General features: G+C 49.8%; 1 protein-coding gene across 1 annotated transcript; it reads right to left on the bottom strand.

The window, feature by feature from the left end:
* Positions 1-2,882: 2,882 nt before the first annotated feature.
* HROB (homologous recombination factor with OB-fold) lies at positions 2,883-15,214 on the bottom strand. The gene is made up of 9 exons (XM_037810508.1): positions 15,200-15,214; positions 13,424-14,584; positions 12,313-12,396; positions 8,372-8,518; positions 7,670-7,778; positions 7,400-7,485; positions 6,896-7,021; positions 5,372-5,492; positions 2,883-3,364 (listed from the first exon to the last, which is right to left on the bottom strand). The coding sequence occupies exons 1-9, from the start codon at positions 15,212-15,214 to the stop codon at positions 3,273-3,275; spliced, it is 1,941 nt and encodes a 646-aa protein (XP_037666436.1). The 3' UTR covers positions 2,883-3,272.
* Positions 15,215-20,919: the final 5,705 nt, after the last annotated feature.

Genomic DNA, 20,919 nt, shown 5'->3' with positions numbered 1-20,919 from the left:
CTGGGTTCTCAGCCCGGCTGTCGCCCTTGCTCTGAGGAGTCCCCCTGCCCCCTCTCCTGTGAGCCAGAGAGAGGAGCAGCTGGGGCTATAAATAGGCCCCACTGGTGCACTGGTCAGCACAGTTTGTCCATAGTCATGCTCCTGGTGTGAGAAAGGGCTGGGCCAATCTCCGTCCTGGGGCTAGGGCCACCCCTGCCCTTCCCAAGTCCCTTCAGTTGGGTACCAGGCCCTCAGCTGAGGCCACCCCTGGACCCCAGGGTCCTCATCCTCCGGAGGGCAGGTCAGGGGCTGGCAAGGTCCAAGGTGCATGAAACAATCAGGGAGATGGGCAAGGGAGGAAGGCCAGGGTCCTCCGGCCTCTGTGATGTGGCCTGGAGAGCAAGAGCCCACGGTGGGCCCCACCAAAGGGAAAGGGCAGACCTCAGCCCAGGAAGGGAGGGGAGGTTGAGGCAAGGACTGAGCACGTGGACAGCTCTTCCAGGCATCTGCAGTCATAGCAGTAACTTGGCACATGTGCTCAGGGCTTTACAATATTTCAGTCACTGTCACATCCATCTTCACTGGGTCATCACACTTCACAGCTTGCTCAGGAAAACAATAAATTTGGTTTGGATGATAAATCATATGGTCAGACTAATGACCACAGTTCAGCACCTCTGAGAGGGGTGGTCTTATGTCTATTTTACAGATGAGGAATTTAAGGCTTAACAGTATGAAATGACTTGCTCCAGGTCACACGGGGCGGAGCCAGGACTAGGAGACCAGATCCCATAGGTGGTGCCCTTGGGACCCAGCTGCTGTGTCCACATAAGGGAGAAGACTATACTGAGACCCTCCGCCTCCCACCAAGCAGGACACCAGGCAGTCTAGAAACTGCCTTGATTCTTTATTTCTTTTTTTTTTTTTTTTACTCAACTCCCAAGGAGGCTCACATCCCTGCCTGGGAAGGGACAAAGGGTTGACTTTGCAGTTTGGGGGTTTTGAAACCACAAACCCATTCACGCTCAGGAGAAAGCGGCTTTGCTTTCAGGAGCCTCTAGGGGGAGGAGTGAGACCGTGAAATGGCACCTGGCTGAGGCTGGAGAATTGCTGGTGTGACTGCCAAGCTGGGGGAGGGAGGGGCTCCAGAAAACTCTCCTAACCCTGGGGCTCCTGCAGCGCCCGGGCGGCCCCTCTGCCGTTCAGGGTCTATCTGCCAAACCCTGGCCCGCTCTGGCTGCAGGCCTTGGCCAGTGTGTCCCTCCCCGAGCAATGTGGGCTCCTCCTGGCTCCTCTGCCTGCTCTGCTTTGCCCCCATTCCCTTCCTGGCCCTGCAGCAGCCCCCCACCAGCTCTTTTCAACTTGTTCCTCTCCTGGAGTCCCCTCACACAAACAAGTTTTAGCTCCTACGTTTTCAGCTACCATCTTAAACTCAGGCCCTGGGTGTCCCACCTGGGTCAGCCCAGCCTCCCACGTGGCTGGTGTTCCTTCCTCTGGCCACACTCCCCGCCCTGCTCCCTTGCCAGAGTGATCTGTTGAAAACAGATGTCTCCCTTAAAAACATCTGCTGACTTCCATGCCTACCTTCTCCAAGTAAGTCCCAATTCCTTTGCTTGGCTTCAAATTAAATAGCATCCTTATCACAGCTCCTTGCCATTCCCTCTGCTTGGAATTCTCAACTCATTCCTCAAAGTCCACCTCAAAGGTCATCTGCTTGGTGGGAGACATCCTTATGGCAGCCCCAGGTTCCCCACCTCCCAATTCCAGCCACTCTCCAGTTCGTGCTCCTGAAGGATTTCCCGCACGCTTTGTGAAGCACTGATCCCAGTTTACTGGAGAGGTCGTCTGCCCTGCAGATGTGGGCTCCGGAGCATGACCCAAAGTTACTTATAGTTGTGTTTCTGGTACCCAGCAGGGCCTGGCCCACAGTAGGTCCTGGTGTGGTGTTTAGGAGCGCTTGGCTCCTAGCAGGCTGGCCTCATGTGTATACTGCATTGAATGAAGGTCCCTATTCTCTTTGCCAGAACAAACACTCATCTGCCCGCCCAAGTGGGTGGCAGCAACCTGGCTTTTTCCAGCACTGCCCTTACCCTGCTGTTCACCCACTCTCTGCCTGGCTCCAGCCGCCTGGTGGTATTCCAGGGTGGCAGATCCCAGAGGTGGAATGAGATCACGCACAGCGAGGGGCTGGAGAGCCTCAAAGAAAGGTGCCTCTATGCACACAGCTGTGATTAACCCTGTTGGAACCCACTGAGTGTTTTAATTGCCTCGCCAACGACCTGGCTGAGCACGTACAGTTGGGTTCCCAGGGTTGGGAGTCTGGCAAGGCTGGGTGGGGCCAAGAGGGGCCAAGGCAGTGTAGGCGTCCCCTTCTTCCCTGGGGCACACAATAGTCATGGCATGTGGGGCCCCTGGCTGTGTGGACCTCCCTGGCCTCCTTCCACCTCCTTGCTACACCAGCCAGAAGGTTCTCTGACTACAGCTCAGTCCCTTAGAGATACCAGGGTGTTCTGTCATTTCATACTTAAATTTAATTTCCTGAGGGCAGAAAAAGGAGGCCTTTACTTCAACCCACCCATGGATCCACGAGAAGTTCCAGGTGAACAGGTGCCCAGCTTGCCTTCTGGGATCTCAGAGCCTGTGGGGTAATAAGTGCAACACAAGAAACCAGGACAAGAAGCAGTGTGGGCTCAGTCAGGACTGTGAGCAGTAGAGACCAGGGCATGAGGGTGTCCAAGTGAAGCAGGGGCTGCTTTATTTCAGAACAAGGTACAACAGCCCACAACCCTGCCCCAGTAACCTTCAGCACAGGTGAGTTGGGCAGCTCCAGGCCTCGAGAGACAAAGCAGAGGGAAGACCGAGTGTGTTCCTTCCCAGTCCAGAGGGGTAGGTCACCACTGCCATGCTGTGGCCCCTCTCAGCACCTGAGCCCTCCAGGGACTAAGGAGTAAAGGGATGAGGAAATCAGGCCCAGCATCCTCTAAAGTCCAGCTGAGGTGGCGAGAGTAACACCAAAGGCGACACACCTTCCCTGTTGGCAGGAGAAGGAACAATGCACCAGAGGGTTGGAGGACTGCAAGGCTAGAGTCAGTCTTGAGCCAAGTTCTGGTATGCCATGTCCCAGCATGATAGCAGCGCAGAATCCAAGAGACCAGAGTTCTTAGAGCGAGAATCCTGGTGGAGCAACCAGAGAAGGCCCAAGCTTTGTCCTCCAGTCGTGCTGGTCGTCATCTTTCCCTTGGTCATGATCAGACACATGCAGAGCCTTGCCTGGGTGCTGAGAGGCTGCCTGTTCACGGTGGGTGCCCTGCCTTGGGGCACTCCCAACTACTGGTCCCAGAGAAGAAGTCCTCAGGGAGCTCGCTCAGGAGTCCATCCAGGTCGTCTGCAAAAAGGGGTGGGAGGTAGCCTTGGTGCCAACCTTAGGGTTCTGTCTGACTCTGCTCCAAGGCTCCTGCCCGCCATGAGGATCTGGGCATGGAAGATCTGTAGCTGAGGAGGTGGCTCCCCTGGGCAGGGGGGCTGTGCCAGTGGGTCTGAGGCTGGCCTGATTTCCACCTTCCCTCTGTACTCACATTCCCGCACACTAGAAAAGCCAGAGGCATCATCACTGGGCCACTACGCTAAAAAGGGCCTCAGTGGTTCCTCGCTTTCCATCCAGAGGCACAGATCACAGGTGCCTCAGCGGGAGGGCTTCAGAGGGCCCTACTGCAACCCCCTCATTGGACTGAGGGAGGAACAGGCCAGGAATAGTTCAGAACCAGGCAGTCCATTACGCGAAGAGTGGGAGGTGCCTTCACTCCCTTCCCCCAAGTGCCAGTGTGGGCATGAGGAACAGAATAACTCTTCCTGACTGCAGTTCTCAGGCGGGGTGCGTATGTCCAGGAACTCAGAAATAGAGCCAGACTTGGTAATTCCTATTGATACGACTGGCATTAACAATAGCCGCTACCATTTACTGAGTGCCCGCTCCAGGCCAGGCACAGGACCTGCATATTATATTCCTAGGACATCTCACGGTATTTCCTGTTAGAATCCCCACTTTACCTGAGAGAACAGGGTTTAAAGAGGGAAAACAACTTGCCCGAGGTGAGCATACTTAGGCTCTATCTGACTCCAGAGCCACTGCTTCCAACTAGAAAAGTCCCTCTTAACGGATGGGATCAGGACGCCAAAGGGATAGTCAGACTGTCCATAGAGGATACCTGCAGTACCTGCAGCACCTGGCTTGGAGTTGGGTGCAGAGCCCTCAAGCAGCGCTGCTGCTGGAAGGAAGAAGCTAGTTTGGGGAACATTCAAAGTTTAATCAAAGTGACCAGCACTGTACTCAGGGAGGTAAGACTGGAATTTCATTATAAGCCAAAAACGTTGCCCCTCACTAGCTACGCCATGACTATTTGGAGAAACACTATGATAAATGAAAGGGAATAAGCAGTCAGTGAGGGCCTAGGAAACTGGGAATCGGAGTAAGAACTAGTATTTGTGCCTCCAAGCCTGTCCAGCCACCACCAACAACTTGGCATGTCTGTTCCTACAGTGGAGATGTGACACCAGCCACAATATTCCAAAGCCAACGCCAAAAGCTTAATATTCCATGGCCACCAGCCCCCTTCTGAGGATGATTTGGCTTGTCACCAAACTGACTTTCAAGGAGAGTGTGCAAGATTCTAGACAATGCAAGAATTTCAGCATAAGGGGCAGATACTTTTTCACAGAGTATGAATAAATAGATGGCTTTGTGGTTTATCCAATGGTCTACTATGAATTTGGTTAATGTGAGATGCCCATCCATAATCCAATGAACTTTGGAGCCAGACAAGGTTGAATTTCTAGAACTGAAAAGTTAACAACCAGAACCTGGACTATGTTAGCTTCCCCTGGGTTCCTGAGAACCAACTGACCTACCCCCAAGAGGTCCATCTCTGGGCCTCTCAGGTCTGCATCGTGGTCTCCCTGCTAACCACCTGGATGTTGGACTCCTCAGCACTGCCACGAGGAACCTCTGATCTTCGTTAAGTTGGGGAAACCTGCCTGCATGGTCTGGCTGTCAGTCCCTAGAAGACCTAAAGAACAGCAACAAGGAGAGCGCCTGTCCACTGGGACAGAAGGAGGCAATGTCTCCAACTTCTGGCTAACAGTAGATGGTCTAGAGATGGGGGAGACCTGTGGGTCACTTTTGCTTTTTCTGTTTGCTTTTTGTGTTCCCTATCACATTGTTAACTAGTTTGTGGCTTGCAGCCTTGCCTAACAAGATACCACATCTGATCTCTGTAAGATCCCAAAGACTCACAGAAAGAAAAACAAAATAAAAATCAGGAAGGTTCTTGCTGAACTACTAAAGCAGAAACAGAAGGAAAACCTCCCTTGTTCCTGGATGGGCCGACGGCCTTACCTGCTTCTGGGAGTTCTTCCTCAGTGGTCACCCCTGCCTCCGGGTGCTGTGCTGCTCTGGAGCCTTGCCCAGGCTTCACAGCCACATCGGGCTGGAGGCTGCCACGGAAGCTTCCTGGATCCTGGGGGCAGAGAAGGTGATCACCAATGGCTATGCCCCTGAAATCCCTTCCCGATGTTACCACTTCCACCCAGACCACCTCAAAGGAATAGGAGGGGTGTTAGGAAAGGGTCACAGTGAGGACTGTGGCAGGGGTCCTTCAGTCATCCGGGACAGTGCTGAGGGGAGGGAGCCGAAATGCTGAACACCTAAAACCGTGGATAATTTTTAAAAAAAATTTTTTTCGGCTTATTTCTTTCCTAATTCTGTTGGTAATTATTGTTTTAGGGAATCTATATAACTGGAATAGAGAGTGAAGAGGCCATTCAGAAATATGTTGAGGAGCTAGACTGAGATTAAAAATTAGCTATCAACAATCCCCCAAAGAGCTAATATGTGGGCAAGTCATCTAAATTGATAGTTAACCTGTTAACCAGGGTTAGCCCTAAGGAATGGGAATGGGGAAGGGTGAGTTTCACTTTTTACTTTATTCTGAACCATTTCAGTTCTTTCAATGAGTATGAATGACTTGAAATCCAAAAGAAAAATAAAGATTAATTTTTTAGAAGTGGGGTGCTCATAAACTTTTTAAATTTTTTATAGCAGTTGTAGGTTTACAGAAAATTCATGTAGAAAGCACAGTGATCATATGCTTTGAGAGTATGTAGTGGGGTAGAGGGAAATGGAGGTAGAAAGTTAGAACCAAAGGGCTCAGAGAGGTCATGGGGTCTAACCCACTTGTTTTAGAGATGAAACAACAGCAGGGGAGGGAACAGGGCAGGCGCAAGGTCACATTACAAATTACCAGCAATGCTGGGACAAGACCCCGGCCAGCCCATGGAACCCAGGAAGGGTGGGCCACAGAGGTGATGCCATGGGCCAGGGCAAGCCCAGGCCCTGTACGCTCACCCCAACTGCCCGGAACCCAGTTCTTGCCTACCATAGATATGAAAGGTTCACTCAGTTCCTAAAAGGGACATCTCCACCAGAGCTCCGCATGGGTTCCCTATCACTTGGCAGACGCAGAGGCCAGGAGGGACGGCACAAAACAAGTGCTGTTTCACCTGACAGGCCATTTGCAGCTCACTGTTCTCTGCCACCGCCATCCACAGCAGATCCGACCTTCAGTCATTTTTAGCCACCACCTCCTAGTGGACTCTTAACTTGGTCAGGTCTGCAGTGACTCTTATCCTTTCAGATGCTCAGCATGCCAGCACACGAGGAGTCACCAAGAAGCCAGCTGCTCCTTTAAGTGCTGTTATTGTGTATTGTGCCGTCTGGTGGGTGGCTGAACCAGGGACAGGAGGAGATGACCCTGTCCCCAAGGCGCCTGTGCACCTCAGGGCTACTACCTCCCTCACACCTCTGCTCCCCAGGGTGGAGGATGGGAAAAAATCAACCCCCCTTCCATCCTGCCCCTCTTACCTTGGGGAAGGGCTGAGATGGCTTGAAGAAGTTCCCCTCCCCAGAATCTGCACTGAAAATGTGGACCAGGTTATTGGGTGTCACGTTGAGGTAGTGGTTTCGGAGCGAGGGAGAAAACACTCCAGTCTGGAGTAGAGGAAGGGGAAGGTCAGTGCCCCAGGGGAGCACTAGGTGCTGCTGCCAGCTGGCCACCTGGCCCCGCCTACCTCCCACTTGGTGTTCTCTAAATCACGGTCACACAAATGGTTCCTGCCCCAGGCCTGGTGCCAGAGAAGAACTTACCACATCCCCCCATCCCCATCTGCCCCCAAAGAATGGGGGTGGGCTTCAAGAGCCACAAGCCTTCACTCTGCTGCCGCAAGCCAGGGAGGGTCTGGCAACAGCCCTGCCACTCAGTGCTGGGGTACTGGGAGTGAAGGCAGCCAGACACATCAGGGGACAGACAGCTTGGGGGGTCTCCCTCAGGTGGGTGAACAGCAGGTCCCCACTTGGAGCTCCCTGTACCTGCTTTAGCAGCAGCACCGAGCCAGGCTTCAGCTCATTCTGGCGTGTCTCCAGTAGCAACCTGTGCACTGTCCCCTGCATCTCTCCTGCAAACACCACACAGACCGTCAGGTTCAAGGTCCAGGGCAGTGACTGGTTTGGGCCCTAGCTGGGAAGTGGGTTTCTCACTGCCTCAATTTTTCCATCTGCAAATGGAGAGGGTGACTCCTTCTCACTTCTTGCTCTTAACAGAGGACACTCATCAGACACACCCAGGACTTAACTCCTCACCTGTGGGGTCCTTGAAAATCACACTGGCATCCACTGTGCTCCGAGTCAGGGACTTGATCATCACCGCCATGTTGGGGACCTTGTTCCTGGGGAGCTGCTTCAGGGCGGCCTATGGACCAAAAGAGGCATTTGCTGAGACAGCCACAGACCAGCTACAAATCCCCAGGTTCCCAAGTGTGCCAGGGCAAGCCAAGGGGCGAGGAGGTAGGAGGAGGACAGCACAGGTGTGGTGAGGAACTTCCTTTGTGGAGGGCAAAGGGGCAGTTCTACCCATGGTCAGTTCCCTCTGGCAGTCCTGATACTGGAAGGTCTGTCGTCTCTCTCCTTGCCTCCTTTCTCTTGTGTATATGTATTTATATGGCACCTGTCATGGCAGGCCACAGGCAGGGATGGGTTAGCACATGTACTACCCTGCCTGCACACGGCCCTTGACCGCTGGGGAACATTAAGGGGAGCCGTGTGCTCTCCTCACCCACTGTGGGGCCTGAAGTGCAGGGACAGGTCCCTAATCCACACTCTCCCTCTGCCTGTGCCCAGTACTGCGGCTGGCAGAGAAAAGGCAAGCGAATGGGAGATACAACCAAAGAGACAGGCCTGGGGTGAGAGGTAAGAAAGAGCCCCTTTCCAACGGATGGGAACAAGAAGCTGGTAAAAGGGAGAGAAATGGACTTTCCCTTGGGTCTTAGAGCCCAGGACCCTTACCTTCCTCAGCACCATGACGATGCTGTAGGTACAGAGGAAGCAGGTGGGGTCTCTTTCATCCAGGCCCAGAGCAGATTTCATGGTCAGCCAGGGCCCTCGCCCAAAATCCTCCTCCACTGATGCCTGGGAACTAGCAACAATCTGGCCCTAAAGAGCAGAGGGGGAGTCTGCATTATTGGGTCCATATTGCTACAGATCCTTGACTAAGACAAGACGGTGAGACAAGAGAGAAAGGGTGAGTTCCCTGGGGAAAACTCTGTAGAATGGTAGCCACAGTCTCTCTCCTCATTTATCCCTAAGCCTAGAAAATGGCATGTGAAATCTTGTTGCATATCACATCTTTCACTAAGCAGCTATAGAAAAGGTGCTCTCTCTCTCTCTCTTTTTTACATCTCAGGTCCTGACTTTAATTACCTTGAAGCAAATGCCTATTCAAGCCTGTCTCTTGTAGTAGACCCAAAAAGTCTTGGGGATAGGGAGCCCCCACATACATTTATGGGTTTCTAGAGGGTCTTAACCATTTTGAAACCAGACACATCTTTTATTTGGGATGCCCCTGGCTTTAACCTTCTAATATTAACCTTCTAATATTAATACATACTTTGAAACCAGATGGGTTTTTACTACTTTGGATCTGAAATGAACTGACAGAACTGGGGAGATGCATCAGAGAGAAAAACTGCTGGAGAGAATTAAAACCAAAGGCAGAGGTCCCAGGCCCAATCAAGATGGCAAAATCAGACACTTCAGGGCTCTATCTCCACATAGAAGCTTTAAACAACCAGTGAGAACTAACAGAAATATCTTTCTCAAAGCTCCAGAAAAGTTAAGGGGCTGCAATAGCAGAGTGAGTAGCAAATTAAGAAAAGGCTACTAAAAAGTAGCAGGCTCTCAGGGTGCCCTGGCTGGCCCCTCCACTACCCCTCACCAGCTCAGTGCAGAGCTAGCTTGCGCTTCCAGTGCAGATCCCTGAGTCCTGATAACAGAGAGCATGTATATCTGGCCCTATCTGTCTGCTGGTGGCCCAAGGAACTCGCCCTCCCAGAATTTGCGCTAAGCGTAAAAGGTGGCTCACAGAGCTCTCCCACAGAATTCTGTCACGTTTAGTCAAGTCACTGGGCCTGGGATGAGGGATTGCTTGGACTGCTGGCTGTAGGACATACAGTACAGCTCCCTAGGACATAAAGAAAATGTTTCTTAGAGCCACATGCACATGTCCAAGACAAGACTCATACACAGAAAGTATCTGAGAGGCCTCTACACTCTGGCCTGGAGCTATTCCCTAAACTCATTGTATAGATAAGCCCTGAAAGAGAGTACTTGTACAGGTCAATCTGCAAAGATTGGGAAAGGTGTTTTCTCCTCTTTTTTTTTCTGTTAGCTCCTGGCATTCAAGGAAAGTTCTGTCATAATACTAGCTGGATATAAGCTTAAGGAACAGACGACTCGGAATCTAAATTCCAGCGATAACACATTGAAATATTAAAATGTTGAGGTTTCTGCAAAAAAATTACAAAACCTACAAAGAAACAGAAAGTGATGGCCCAGGCAAATGAGAAGATTAAAGCATTAGAAACCATCGATGAAAGGACCAGACCTTGGACATACCAACGACATAGGAGAAAAAAAAAAAGTTCTTAAATATGTTCAAAGAGCTAAAGGACAAAGAACTAAAAGAAATCAGGAAAATGATAGATGAGCACAAAAATAATAGCAATAGAGAGATGGAAATTATGAAAAGAAACCAGAGTTGAATACCACAGTAATAGAAATTAAAAATTCCCTAAAGGGGTTCAACAGCAGATTGGAGCTGGCAGAAAAATCAGTGAACCTGAAGATAAGACAATAGAAATCATCCAGTCTAAGAAGCAGAAAGCAGAAAGAATGAAGCAAAGTGATCAGAGCCTGAGGAATTTGTGGGGACACCATCTAATGTACCAATATACACATTCTGGGAATCCCAGGAGAGGAAAGACAGCAAGACACAGAGAGACAATTCAAATAAACGGGCTGAAAACTTCCCAAATTTAACAAAAGTCAGGAATATACACATCCAAAACACTCAACAAACTCTATAAACAGGTTAAATCCAAATAGACACATACTGCGGCATATTATAATCAAACTGTCAAATGCAAAAGATAAAGACAGAATTCTGGAAGTCTTGAGAGGCAAAATGTCATATAAAAGGGACCCTCAATAAGATTAAGTGCTGATTTCTCATCAGAAACCATGGAGGCAAGTGCTGAAAGCAAAAAATTGCCAATCAAGAATTCTATATCTCGAAAAACTCTCTTTCAAAAATGAGGAAGAGATTAAGACATTCCCAGATAAATAAAAGCTGAGGCAGTTTGTCACCACTAGACTGGCCCTACAGGAGGTGCTAAAGAGAGTTTTGCAGGGTGAAAGGAAAGGACAATAGAAAACAGATGGAAGCCACATGAAGAAATAAAGCTCTCCAGTGAGGGTAATGACATGGGTAACTATACATCCAGTGTATTGTATTTTCTGCTTGTAACTCCATTTTTTATTTCCTACAGGATCTAAATGGCAAATGCATAAAATGTAATGATAAGCCAGTGGTTTTAGATTCGTAATATGCAAACATGTAATTTTTGACAAGAACGTCATAAAGATGGGGGATTGAGGGATATAAGCAACATAGTTTGTGCATACTATTAAAGTTGGTACCAAAGCAAGTAAGATTGTTATAGATTTACGATGTTACATTTAAGCCCCATGGTAACTACAAAGAAAATATTGGAGAATATGTAAGCTCATAGAGACAGAAATTAGAATACAGGCTGCCAGGGGTGGGAGGCCTGCAGAACAGGAAGTTAATGTAGAATGGGTAGAGTGTTTCTGTTTGGGGACACTGGAAAAGTTTCAGTAAGGGAAAGTGGTGAGGGTACCACAATACTGTGAATGTGTTAAATCGCACTGAATGGTATGCTTTGGAGTGGTTGAGATGGGAATGTTATACGTATATATGTTTCCACAATTAAAAAAAAAGGAAAGAGCAACCAAAGAGACAATGACAATTAAATGCAATACATGATCCTGAATAGGCTCTAACAAGGAAGGAGAAAAGGTTCAAAGACACATAACTGAGACATGTGAAAACTGGAATATAGACTGTAAGCTTTATATCAAGGTTAAATTCCTTGAACTTGATAACTGCACTTAATGGTGGTTATATACATAAACATCCTTGTTCTTAGGAAACGTATATGGCAGTATTAAGTGTTCAAGGTGCATGGTGTATTCAACCTACACTCAAGTGTTCAGAAAATGGACTGATAAATAGAAGATAGATTAATGGATAGATACAATGACATGGCAAATGTGGAAAATGTTAAAATTGGTGGATCGGGGTATTTGGGGAGGTAGAGGTATGTTGAAGTTCTCTGTATGGAGTTTGTATTATTTTTTGTAAAATAAAATAAAAAGTTAAAGAAAACAAACAAAACAACAACTACAACAACAACAAAAGGCAGAGCAGCCCAGCCAGAATCCCAGAGAGGAAGGAGGCTGGATCCCACCCACTAAAGGGCATGTGCAGGAGGTGGAGGCAGGATGGAGATCATTCCCAGCTCAGTTTCCGCAAACCTGAGGGGAAGGGTCCCTGAGACGGCATCGCCTAATACCTAAGACACTCTTCTCCTTTGTGGGAAGATGGCTGGAGCTAGCTGGGCCTTTAATTCTTAGGTGGGAAAGAAGGCTGGACCTACAGCATCGGTTCATGCCTGGTTGGCATCGGGATATAGGCCTCACTTTATGCCAGTCAAACTGCTGCCTCTCCCAGCCACTTTCCCCAAATGTGGCACCAGGTGAGTGACAGGCCTGGCAGCACCAACTCTGACTCTCAACCCCTGAAACATGCAGGGAGGCCCCTCACTTTCAAATGCCCAGGAAGTTAATGTTCACACCCAGGAAGTTACCTCTGTCCGGAATTTAGCCAGAGCACCATGAGTCGGAGTCTGGGGTGTGGAAACCATGATCTCCTCCAGGTTCTTCCCACTATGCTAAGAGGGGAGAGAGAAGGCGAGAGCAAACTCAGCAGCTGTTATTTACAAGTACAGCTTCTTGTCTGTTCAGGAAACTATCAGGGACAATTAACACATATTACATCTCTCCTAACGAAGTCTCAGGAGCCTCGTTGGCAGCTCAAAAAAAAGACACTTTGGGGATCGTTTTGGGAATGTGAGAAAGTTGGAGCTGGTTCAGGAGCAAAACCCAGGGCTGCTTGAAGGGGCAATGACCTGAACAGAGAGGCCTGCAATAAGCAAGGGTGGTTCCCCCAAGTCTCCTCGCAGAGACCTAGCCCTTTGCGACAGGGAGATTCTGCCCACGAGAAACGCCATGGTCTCCTTGGATTTCTCTTTAAGAGCAAAGCACAAGCAGAAATTGCTCCAGACTCCCTTAAAATGGGGAGGAAGGAGGTGCACCTATCACAATCAGACTAAATGCTCAGAGCCCAATTATCTATCAGGATCCAATCCCAGGACAACTGATGGGCCCTGTCATTCTGCCGCTGCTCAAATCCAAACTCCCAGCAGGGCCCTGTCTCCTTTTCAGCCCCAACTTCCCCATGTTGATCCCACAAGTGAGCCACACTCAACTGTTCCGTGGATCTCCAAGAGCACCTCACTCTTACATCTTTGTGCCTTTGCACATGCTCTTCCTTGTCTTCTCAGTGCTGGAATGTCCTCCAGACACCTGTAATCCCCCCCCCCACACACACACACACACACTCACCCATCCAAATCCCACTCAGCAGGCCCAAGGCAGAGCCAGTGTCTCCCCAGCACCCAGGTAATGACATCTCCTCACACTGTGCACTTCAGGTAAAATCATCTGTACGTCAGCTTCTCTCACTCCTTTGAAACTCCTTAGGGCAGGAACTACTTCTATTTTAATCTTTGTATTCTCAATTCTAAGCAAAATCCCCAACCCATACAGATCCTTAGCAAACATCACTAAATGATTCTTCCAGCCTCAGTGCGTGGCACACAGGAGGTGCTCAACAGACAGGGAGAGCACATCACTCACCTGGTGAGGCAGGATCCCTGCTGGGCCCGGGAAGCGGCGTGTTTTGGCCCGGGTGGAGGTGCGGGTGGGCTGCTGTGGTGTCCGGTTGGCAGCAGTGACCAACTGCACCAGATGGTTTGTGACCATGGGAGTCTGCAGAGCTGCTTGGGGAATGAGGGAGAAATGGGGACCCTTTGAGGTGCCAGCAGGAGACTCAACAGAAGCCACTGGAGCTCGGGGTTCTACGAGCCCCCGAGAAAACAATCCAGAGCTAGCCCTTGAGGGAGTAGAACAGTGTGAGTAGGGAGCTTGTGGTCCAGGATATTGAGCGTTGCTGCTTAAGCCTGGAGATTGGAATGACTGACCCGGTAGGCACTTCTGAGGGCTGCTTTGAATAGTTAAGGGTACTAGAAGAGGGGTGCCTCTGGGACAAACTTCCAAGTGGGATTGCTGCTTGAGAACTGTCCGAGCAGTCGGGATGGGAAGGTGACCTGGGGCAACAGGTCTCAAGTGGCGCTGGGGAGTCCTGCAGTGGACAACAGGATGTCGAGGCTGGTCCTGGGCTGCTGGGATACCTGTTACATGGGAGGCATGCATAGGCCCCTTTTTCCAAGAGCCACTCAGCTCAGCTATCCGGGCCTTTTTAGCCAATACTGAGTCCTTGCTCTGCCAGGAAGGCAGGATTCTTGTGGCCTCACTGCTAACTCCAAGTTCCTGCTCCATGCCAGGCCCCTCCAGCTCCATGCTTGCCAGGACCTTATCAAATTCAGCTTGCTCAGGCCCCTCTAGGCCACCAACCACCTGCTGTTGGCTCTCAAAAGTGAGCAGGGGGTGGGGGGCTGAGGACTGGGGTCTTGCTGGCTCTCGGAGTACTTCTGTCAGTATTGCTTCTTTTTGATTGCCAGTCCAGCTGCTGGAAGTCGAGGCAGACCTTAGGAGGTCTGTTCCCATAGAAAGGGAGCCCTCGACGGCCCTGGACATGCTGGAGATAGGGAGGCGAAGACCCAGGGCTGGCAGGCCTGGAGCTTCTGAAGGAGAAGTAGCGTGTGATGGCAGCCGTCTGGAGGACTGTGCCTGCACAGTCACCTGTGGCTGGGAAGAGACAGATCTCAGGCACCCAGTATTCACAGGCAGTGAGCCAGCGAACTGGTTCTCTGCATCCTCCACAGCAGACAAGAAATCCTACAGAGAAGCAGAACAGTGGGTTTGGGCATCCAGAAATCAAGAAACACTCTGCTTGTACTGTTTCAGGCATGTGGTGTGTATATGTGTGTGCATGTGTACACACAAGCAAGAAACCAAGGCACAAAAAGTAGCGATGTTATCTCTCATCACTTTTGACCTTACCTATGAGCCTACCTCCAGGCTTCCATCAGAAACATTATTAGGCTAACTCTTCAGGTAGCTTTTCTCTTTCTTCAGTCTCTGGGGGGCAGTTATGGAAGCAGGAGAAGCAAACATACCAGGGGACCAAGGAGTCAAACGAACCACCCAAGGTCACACACCCATTTCAAGATCCGTTTTCTGGTATCCAGCTGGTGAGGCTGCCTGTTCTCAGCCCAGTTCCCACCCCCCAACACACACATGCACACACAGCCTTCGGTAAGCCAGAGAGGCCTTGGACCCAGCAAAATAGGCAGAGGTTAAATATAGCTTTCCAGGCAAGTTAAATTAAGTATGGATTCCAGTTGGGAAGCAAGGTGAAATTGACACCTTCGAGAGCAACAGACCTGTTCTGAGGGTGTTTTGAGTCAGAACTGCCAATTTAACTGACAGGAAGTTCCCCTCCACTCCTACCCCCTGCTGCCACATTGGACTGTCTAGGCTAAAAAAAGGTTTTCTTCTTGATTTGTGTATTTTCAAGAGTTGCAAACTCTGACAGGATCACTTTAGGATTATAAATAATAATAATAATTACAGCAGCAGTAAAGTCCTGATGGCCCTGGGGGTTTGGAGATTCCCTTTCTCCCAAAGATCTCACTCTCGGACATGATGTCATCTGCCTGGGGAAGGAGGAAAGAGACAGATCTCCATTTTCATAAATTGGGAACTTGAGCTATCGGAGCCCTTCATCCGAATTCCATTACCAGCCTAGCAGTGCCACCATCACCTGGTTAAGACCAAAAAGGATCACTTTATTGCCAGTTTTTTAGCCTGAATTCACACATCTCCAAAGCTGAAAGACAAAGACAAAGACAAGTCCCCTTGCCAAAACTGGCCGTTTTGGATTATTTGTTGTAAAGATGAAAATCTAGTCCCCAAATTATTAAAAATACCTACCGTGTGAACCTTCACTGGATGCCAGGTACCATGTAATCATTTCACTTGAATTCCCTCAATTAATTCTCATGATGGCTCAATGAACAGGTACTATTATTATTCCCATTTCAGAGATGAGGAAAGTGAGATCTGAAAGGTTAAGTGACTTCTTGAACCAGGACTTGAACCCACGTGTGCCCTTATCACTATGTCCCGGGGCTTCAAAGAACGAGACCAGTCAGAGACAGGTTTTAAGGATGAGGCCTGAGGAAGGCCCGTTTTTCCCTTCAAACGTCAACCTCCTAGAGCTGCCAAGGAATAGAAAGGTGGGATGTGGGCTGCCAGAAGGACCCCGGGTACAGCCTCAACCACCAGAACAGGCACATATTAGGCATCTGAATGAAATTTAAGTGGGATTTTCAAGGCAGAGGGCTGGGAGACAAAAAGTCGATTCTGAACTACTTGTCAAAGGTAAAATAAAACAATTCTAGTCTAATAAATGTAGTTTAGTAGTTTCCATATGCATTAGACTGGAGTCAGGAGTCCTCATGCTGGCTTTGTGGTGTTTTCTCAGGCGGTTAATATGCCTCTTGGCACTTTACCCACTTAAATCCTGCCTCTTTCCAAAAAGGATTTGAATAGCAACTCCAGGCCTCATGGATGAAACTATGTTCCTGATAGGGAGGGAGCTGTGGAGACTGCTAGTGCAGTGGTCTCTGCCTGCACATTAGAAATAGCCCAGCTTGTGCTCATCCCAGGACTTCTGATTTAATTAGTGTGTGGTAGGGCCTAGGTGGGGGGTGATTCTATTGTGGGAGTGAGCTGGCTTTAGATCTAGTCTAACCCCTTATCTACTAAGGAGTTGGAGGGAAAGGAGAGAAAGGAGGCAGACAGCCCCTCCCCCCAATACCCCCATATAGCAGAAGAGAAAATGGCAGGCCAGAGAATGAAGTAATTTTCCCTGGCTCCCATGGCCAGTGGGTGAACTCCAGGCTTCCTGCCATCTAATAACTGTGCTGTCTCTTATACTCTGACTCTCCATAAACTTTCTTCTCACCTCAAGTATGTCATCATGAGGGTGGATTAAGTCATCTCCATGACATAGCTTCTATGCAGGGGCCCTTATAATTTAAAGGTATGACAATTAGGCAACTCATCTCTGGGTTTTGTTTGTTTCTAAGACAGTTAAGTGGGTAGTTTGCATGTCTCACCATTTCTCAGCCTCTCACAGACAAAAAAGATACACATGTCAACTAAAAGGGGACTGGAGCAGGCTGTTCCAAAATGTTCTGGGCCCGGGTGTTTATGTCTTGAGACCTCCTCTGCCATCTCTGATCCCCAGCACTTCCTTACCTCATCTTCAAACTCCTCTTCCACAGCAAACAGCTTCTGCAAACTGCATGCCTGAAAGGAAAACAAAGCAATTGAGGTTGGGAGGGAAATATCATTTGCAAGTACATTCTGTCCTCACCACGCTTCTTCCCACTTCTAACTACAGGTGTACTGGGTTTTGCTTGCTTGTTTGTTTGTTTGCTAGTGCTGGGGGAGGGATAAGGGATGGGGAGAGAGGAGGCAGGATTTATTTAAACACTGAGATGATTTAGAATTTAGAATAATCCACTCAGATCCATCTGCACTGATTCTGGAAGGAGGGAGGGAGCAAAGGGAAGGCTGCTAAGGGGAGCAAGGATTATTCTTTAGACAGCACTGGGGACTTGGGCCTAAGGATTTTGCTGATATCCCAGAGGTTTGGCCTGAGGAACCTATCAGACATAAGAGAGAAACTACCATAAATCCAAGCATGCTCAGTACAGTGGACTTGCTTCTGAATGCCAACCCAGTGGCTTCCTTCCACCAAACCCACGAAGAGCTAACTCTAGGGTCCCAGGGGGGTGGGATGGCCTAAGCCACGGCTCCGTCTTTCTAGCCAGCTGTGGCCAGCTCCAGATGAGTGTCAAACCCATAGCTGAGGGCTGTATCTAATTTCCCATGCCAGAGCAGGAGCTACAGAAGTGAATCCCACCCCCAAGTGTCTAGGGATCACGGTGGAGGGGACCACTGGGATGGGGAGGCGTGCTCAGGAAGAACTGACATTTGAGCAGGCGGGGAAGAATGACAGAAGGAAGGCAGCTAGAAGGAAACGGAGGCCCGGGAGGCGGGGGTGGGGGCAGGGTGGGTGGGGATGCCTTCCCAGGGTCTCCCGGCGCATACAGGTCAATCTCCAAATAAAGCCCAAGTTTCCCGCTCCAACCGAACTCTCGCTCAGACCCTCCAGCCCCCGCCCTGCGGCTCGTCCAGGACGGGATGAGGGGCTGGAACCCCAGGAGCAGTTTCCGCCGCTGCGGAACCAGGTGTCCCGGGATCCTCGGGCATGGGCGAGGCATTACCATGGTGACGGCGGGTGGGCTGCGGCCCGCGGGTTGGCGGAGAGGGCCCCGACTCGGAGGGTGCTGGGGCCTCGGACTCGGTCCGGGGGGAAGGGTCAGAGTCCAGGCGACCGTGACCTCCGAGCAGGGAAGGAGGGCGGCATCGCCGCAACCCCGACCGGGGCCGAGGGAAGGTCGCCGGGAAGCCAGGGACTGCCTTAGGCCGCATTCGAAGCCGCCGCCACTGCGGAGTCCCCGCCCTCTTAAAGGGGCAGACCTATTTCTATTCGGCCGACACAAAGGCCCTTCACCCGCCAGCCTTCCGCCTTGAACCTTAAAGGGGAAATGATTGGGCCTCTCAGTCGCCCTCTGGCGGTCACCTGGTTCAACTCGTGTGCACGTGAGAGCGAGATCGGGGCATCTTGAACCAATTACACCCATCTTTGCCCACCATCCTTCTTGCGCTAAGCCTTGTGTTAAGTACTAGAGCGTGACTCTCATTCACACCAGAACCCGCCCCGATCTGTCCGTTCCTCTATCCATTCATCCATAAATCCATCTGTCTAGCAATCCACTCCATCTATTCTTGCAACGCTGCTCAGATCCCAGGCCTGCCCTGGCATCTTCTCTCTCAAGAGACAACTCCCCCCCCCCCATCAGAACACTCTTTTTCTTTCGCAGCACTTGTCATAATTTGTAATTATCATGTTTTACATGTTTATTGTGTGTCATCCTCACTAGAATATAAGCTCCATGAGGGCAGGGAATTTACCTGACTTGTTCAACTTTGTATCCCCAGCACCAGCATAGCTCCGTAAATAGTTTTTGAATGAATGAATGATTGCTATGTACTCTCACAGTGCTTGACACTGGGGATAGAGAAAAGAATGTCTCCTTGTGTCCTCAAGGAGTTTACCAGCAAGTCAGGGAGACATGGGTCCAAAGACAGAGTCTAGGAGGGTTGTGCAGAGAGAAGGGTAGAGGCCCAGTAAGCTGGGAGTGCTGCGGTTAATGATCCTCAGTCCTTCCTCAGTTTCCCTTCTTCCTTCATCACTAGCTAGCTAGTCTGAGTGGTAACTAGAGCTGCAGAGCTTCGAAGCCTCCAAAGGCAGGAGGAAGATAGCAGACTCTGGTTCTTAACAATCCGATCTGAGCCAGCCCTGGATCTTCTCCTCAGGGAGCCTGATGTTTCCATTGGAGCTGCACGTGGACCAGTTTACCTGTCAGTGTCATATGTTAGAATGGAGAACACAATTGAGAAGGGAGAGGGGCCGCTGGACCCCCAACTCCTATCCAAGTTAGGGATTTCCTCAAGGCCTCTGTGCTTCTGAGCAAGGAATGAAACCCCAATCCTCCCATTTACAGGCCTCCTCTCCCCTGTGTCATAGGAATCCCAGGTGCAGCTGTCCTGCCCCTCTGTGAATAGTCCTTGAGACCTGGTCCCAGGGCTCCCTGCAGATCTGGGCTCTGTTGGCTCCAGCTGAAGGGATATCACAGAGCCCCAAAGTCCAAGAGCAGTAATAACAATCTCCACCCATACTGCAGCTCACAGCTTCCAATTCTAACCATCAGCTTATTTTATCCTCACAAAGATCTTTATGAGTTTACAGATTAAGAAACCAAGGCCCAGATGGGGAAGGGACCAGCTCAGGTTCACACAGTCACTTAAAGTTAGATCTCCTGACTGTAATTTCATGCTTTCTCCTCTGTCACACAGTGAGAAGAACTTGGCATCTGCTTCTCTCACTTGCTGCCCTTGTGAAAGCCCACCTCCTCCCCTGCCCCCAAATCAAATGTCCTCTCCTTCTTAGCATTGTCTTCTCAAGGCAAAGGAAAAGACAGGGTCTCCATAGTGAAGGGATCTAGTCATCTTCTTTCTTCTCTCAGAAGACGGTTTAGCATGCTTAACTCTTTAATAAACAGATTTGAGGATAGTGGAGACTTAGACCCAAAAAGAAGGGGTAGATTCAGAGAAAGGGAAAAGTGGGTTCTGGAGCTTGGGCAGGAAGGCCCACAGCAGAGGATACAAGAGCTCCTCTGTCAAGTGGGGTATTAAGGAGAGCAATTGTAGTGAGGGGATCTCAATAGCACTTAGATTTATTTTAACCCCATAATAATAGCAGCCAATACTTCCTGAGCACTTTCTGGGTGCCAGGCACCATTTGAGGCTCTTTATATGTATTAACTCTCTTGATCATCATAACAACCCTTGACATGCTGAGATCAGTTCTGCTTTTCCAAGGGGGAAAGAGTCAATGTTTTGCCCCCGGTCACACAGCTAGTAGGTGGTGGAGCTGAGATTGTGAACTAGGCTGTCTGGCTTCGGCATCCACAGGCTTAAACATTATATTGTTTTGCCTCCTAGAATTCCAATGAACTAAGTTCTTAATCTGCGGCTTCAGGAAGTATAAATCCCCTATAATTACTGTCTTTTGCCTGGGCACACATGCCTTGTTCTGAGAAAGGATTCATAGCTTTCATCAGATTCTCATGGGTCAGAAGCAGTTGCCTTTCTCTCTCTCAGGACCTGGCTGCACCCTCCTGCCCACCCCTCCCAACCCCTTCTTGTACAGATGCCTTATTCTCCTAGGTCAAGCCTTACCATGTAGCTCCGCATAGTCTCCTTGGTCCAAGCTCTCCTCCCTCTTGTCCATTCTTTCTAACATGCAAATGAGATCCACTGTAAAAATCCTTCAATCCCTCTCAGTCACCAGAGGATGACATAAAAAGTCCCCAGCCTCTGGGAATACCAACCCCTTTCCACCCCACACATTCTTCAAGCCCCAGCTCACAGACTGCCTCCTCCAAGAAGCCTTCCTTTACTGCCCCAGGCAGCCCAGGTTTTGTTCTCTATGATTCCCTGCATTTTGGACCTACCTCTATTATAGCGCA

The sequence above is a fragment of the Choloepus didactylus genome, chromosome 18 (genome assembly GCF_015220235.1).
Source record: "Choloepus didactylus isolate mChoDid1 chromosome 18, mChoDid1.pri, whole genome shotgun sequence".
Classification (NCBI taxonomy): Eukaryota; Metazoa; Chordata; class Mammalia; order Pilosa; family Megalonychidae; genus Choloepus; species Choloepus didactylus.
The sequence above is the reverse complement of the archived record's forward strand: the minus strand, read 5'-3'. Positions and strand labels throughout refer to the sequence as shown.